This window comes from Salvelinus fontinalis, chromosome 27, assembly GCF_029448725.1.
Source record: "Salvelinus fontinalis isolate EN_2023a chromosome 27, ASM2944872v1, whole genome shotgun sequence".
NCBI classification, from domain to species: domain Eukaryota; kingdom Metazoa; phylum Chordata; class Actinopteri; order Salmoniformes; family Salmonidae; genus Salvelinus; species Salvelinus fontinalis.
Window position 1 is genome coordinate 43620679 of NC_074691.1, and position 5000 is coordinate 43625678.

At 42.5% G+C, this 5000-nt stretch overlaps 1 protein-coding gene across 2 annotated transcripts in view; it reads right to left on the bottom strand.

The window, feature by feature from the left end:
- LOC129825600 (kinesin-like protein KIF3C) overlaps window positions 1-5000 on the bottom strand; it is a 57698-nt gene that overhangs the window by 33087 nt on the left and 19611 nt on the right. For both annotated transcript variants that reach the window (XM_055885809.1, XM_055885808.1), the window contains exon 3: window positions 3450-3572. In XM_055885809.1, coding sequence (XP_055741784.1) covers window positions 3450-3572 — 123 coding nt within the window. The remainder of the gene's footprint in view (window positions 1-3449; window positions 3573-5000) is intronic.

Below are 5000 nucleotides of genomic sequence, written 5' to 3' on the forward strand. Positions count from 1 at the left end.
GCTTAGCATAGAGCTACAACACAGTAGAACAGACACACTGCAGCTTAGCATAGAGCTACAACACAGTAGAACAGACACACTGCAGCTTAGCATAGAGCTACAACACAGTAGAACAGACACACTGCAGCTTAGCATAGAGCTACAACACAGTAGAACTCTGTCCATTCCCCCAGCAGTCTCCCACCCTCTCATTGGTCCAGTAGAGAGGGCGTAGGTCATCGTGCGGTGTCGGAACACGGGCCAGGTTTGCGTAAGGGTTCATGGATGAATGTTAATCTCAAATTCAGTAGTCATGTGACCCGCAGTCAGGATGTATGATGTCATATCTGGGATGTGATTACCTTTAGCCAGCATGCTAACAGCTAACTGATGTTATCCCACAGAGATGGATGGAGTCCTTTAGCGGCCAAAAGCCAGTTTTAGCATGGGCAGCACCATTGAGGACTTTCACCATTTTGAAGTAGTCAACTGGATGGGACTTTCTATGGGTTAAGGAAGTATCACATGAATCCGTCATTGTCATTAAGTATGATCAGCCAATGAATTCAACTCCCATGTGGCGCAGCGGTCTAAGGCACTGCATCGCAGTGTTGCGGAGTCACTACGGCCTGGGGTTCGATCCAAGGCTGTGTCACAACCGGTCGTGACCGGGAGTCCCATAGGGCGGCACACAATTGGCCCAGTGTCGTCCGGATTAGGGGAGGGTTTGGCCGGCGGGGCTTTACTTGGCTATTCTACTGTATCTTAGTCACTTAATAATGTTAACATACTGTATTTTATACTATTCTACTGTATCTTAGTCACTTAACAATGTTAACATACTGTATTTTATACTATTCTACTGTATCTTAATAATGTTTACATATCTGGCATTACTCATCTCATATGTATATACTGTATTTTATACTATTCTACTGTATCTTAGTCCGTTCCGCTCTGACATCGCTCGTCTATATGTACAGTTGAAGTCGGAAGTTTACATACACCTCAGCCAAATACATTTAAACTCAGTTTTTCACAATTCCTGACATTTAATCCAAGTAAAAATTCCCTGTCTTTGGTCAGTTAGAATCATCACTTTATTTTAAGAATGTGAAATGTCAGAATAATAGTTGACAGAATTATTTATTTCAGTTTTTATTTCTTTCATCACATTCCCAGTGGGTCAGAAGTTTACATACACTCAATTAATATTTGGTAGCATTGCCTTTAAATTGTTTAACTTGAGTCAAACGTTTCGGGTAGCCTTCCACAAGCTTCCCACAATAAGTTGGGTGAATTTTGGCCCATTCCTCTTGACAGAGCTGGTGTAACTGAGTCAGGTTTGTAGGCCTCCTTGCTCGCACACACTTTTTGAGTTCTGCCCACAAATCTTCTATAGGATTGAGGTCAGGGCTTTGTGATGGCCACTCCAATACCTTGACTTTGTTGTCTTTAAGCAATTTTGCCACAACATTGGAAGTATGTTTGGGGTCATTGTCCATTTGGAAGACCCATTTGCGACCAAGCTTTAACTTCCTGACTGATGTCTTGAGATGCTGCTTCAATATATCCACATAATTTTCCTTTCTCATGATGCCATTTGTTTGTGTGAAGTGCACCAGTCCCTCCTGCAGCAAAGCACCCCCACAACATGATGCTGCCACCCCCGTGCTTCACGGTTGGGATGGTTTTCTTCAGCTTGCAAGCCTCCCCTTTTCCCTCCAAACATAACGATGGTCATTATGGCCAAACAGTTGGCTATATTTGTTTCATCAGACCAGAGGACATTTCTCAAAAAAGTACGATCTTTGTCCCCATGTGCAGTTGCAAACCGTAGTCTGGCTTTTTTATGGCGGTTTTGGAGCAGTGGCTTCTTCCTTGCTGAGCGGCCTTTCAGGTTATGTCGATATAGGACTTGTTTTACTGTGGATATAGATACTTTTGTACCGGTTTCCTCCAGCATCTTCACAGGTCCTTTGCTGTTGTTCTGGGATTGATTTGCACTTTTCTCACCAAAGTATGTTCATCTCTAGGAGACAGAATGTGTCTCCTTCCTGAGCGGTATGACGGCTGCGTGGTCATCGTGTTTCTACCATTTTTTTTCTGAGGTCTTGGCTGATTTCTTTTGATTTTTCCATGATGTCAAGCAAAGAGGCACTGAGTTTGAAGGTAGGCCTTGAAATACATCCACAGGTACACCTCCAATTGACTCAAATTATGTCAATAAGCCTATCAGAAGCTTCTAAAGCCTTGACATAATTTTCTGGAATTTTCCAAGCTGTTTAAAGGCACAGTCAACTTAGTTTATGTAAACTTCTGACCCACTGGAATTGTGATACAGTGAATTACAAGTGAAATAATCTATCTTTAAACAATTGTTGGAAAAATTACTTGTGTCATGCACAAAGTAGATGTCCTAACCGACTTGCGAAAACTATAGTTCACAAGAAATTTATGGAGTGGTTGAAAAACGAGTTTTAATGACTCCAACATAAGTGTATGTAAACTTCCGACTTCAACTGTATGTACTCTTAATTCATTCCTACTTAGATTTGCGTGTGTTGGGTATATGTTGTGTAATTTGTTAGATATTATTGTCGGAGCTAGAAGCACTTCGCTACACCCGCAATAACACCTGCTAATCACGTGACCAATAACACCTGCTAATCACGTGACCAATAACACCTGCTAATCACGTGCCCAATAACACCTGCTAATCACCTGACCAATAACACCTGCTAATCACCTGACCAATAACACCTGCTAATCACGTGACCAATAACACCTGCTAATCACGTGACCAATAACACCTGCTAATCACGTGCCCAATAACACCTGCTAATCACGTGCCCAATAACACCTGCTAATCACCTGACCAATAACACCTGCTAATCACCTGACCAATAACACCTGCTAATCACCTGACCAATAACACCTGCTAATCACGTGACCAATAACACCTGCTAATCACGTGACCAATAACACCTGCTAATCACGTGCCCAATAACACCTGCTAATCACGTGACCAATAACACCTGCTAATCACCTGACCAATAACACCTGCTAATCACGTGACCAATAACACCTGCTAATCACGTGACCAATAACACCTGCTAATCACGTGCCCAATAACACCTGCTAATCACCTGACCAATAACACCTGCTAATCACCTGACCAATAACACCTGCTAATCACCTGACCAATAACACCTGCTAATCACCTGACCAATAACACCTGCTAATCACGTGACCAATAACACCTGCTAATCACGTGACCAATAACACCTGCTAATCACCTGACCAATAACACCTGCTAATCACGTGACCAATAACATCTGATTTGATTTTGATTTGATTAGTGGTGTGTGCGTGTGATATGTGTGTATATCACTTTTCTTTGCTTTTATTGAGACACTTCAACAACAGTTAATGAGAAACAATACCGTGCTTTAAGTGTGGTGTTTTACCTTTTTCAGTTTCTTGGTCTTGGCCTCCACTTCCTGTTGCAAGGAGGAGAATGTTTCTTTGAGTTCTAGAGTCTCTTCATCCTGAACCATCACCTGCTGCTGAATCTCCCTCTCTCTACGGCTCTACAATACAAACACAACTTTATTAAAACTACAACACAAACACAACTTTATTAACATCTCCCTCTCTCTACAATACAAACAGAACTTTATTAACATCTCCCTCTCTCTACAATACAAACAGAACTTTATTAACATCTCCCTCTCTCTACGACTCTACAATACAAACACAACTTTATTAACTCTACAACACAAACACAACTTTATTAACATCTCCCTCTCTCTACAATACAAACAGAACTTTATTAACATCTCCCTCTCTCTACAATACAAACAGAACTTTATTAACATCTCCCTCTCTCTACGACTCTACAATACAAACACAACTTTATTAACATCTCCCTCTCTCTACGGCTCTACAATACAAACACAACTTTATTAACAGCTCCCTCTCTCTACGACTCTACAATACAAACACAACTTTATTAACATCTCCCTCTCTCTACGGCTCTACAATACAAACACAACTTTATTAACATCTCCCTCTCTCTACGACTCTACAATACAAACACAACTTTATTAACACTACAATACAAACACAACTTTATTAACATCTCCCTCTCTCTACGACTCTACAATACAAACACAACTTTATTAACACTACAATACAAACACAACTTTATTAACACTACAATACAAAAACAACTTTATTAACACTACAATACAAACACAACTTTATTTAGATGTCACTCTCTCTAGAACTGTAGACCATAAACATAATATGTAATAACATGTCTGTGAAGAGAACTGCACTAAACCCTGCGTGACACCTCAACACAGCAGTGGTACCAGCACTAAACCCTGCGTGACACCTCAACACAGCAGTGGTACCAGCACTAAACCCTGGGTGACACCTCAACACAGCAGTGGTACCAGCACTAAACCCTGGGGGACACCTCAACACAGCAGTGGTACCAGCACTAAACCCTGGGTGACACCTCAACACAGCAGTGGTACCAGCACTAAACCCTGCGTGACACCTCAACACAGCAGTGGTACCAGCACTAAACCCTGGGGGACACCTCAACACAGCAGTGGTACCAGCACTAAACCCTGGGGGACACCTCAACACAGCAGTGGTACCAGCACTAAACCCTGGGTGACACCTCAACACAGCAGTGGTACCAGCACTAAACCCTGGGGGACACCTCAACACAGCAGTTGTACCAGCACTAAACCCTGGGTGACACATGTAGATATTACAGACTCTGTCATGTAGAGGTTGAAAATGTCAGTGAAGACATTTGCCAGTTGGTCTGTGCATGCTCTGAGTGCACGTCCTGGTGATCCGTCTGGCCCCACGGCCTTGTGACTGTTGACCTGTTTAAAGGTCTTGCTCACATCGGCTACGGAGAGCGTGATCACACAGTCATCCGGAACAGCTGGTGCACTCATGCATGCTTCAGTGTTGCTTGCCTCGAGGCGAAGGCA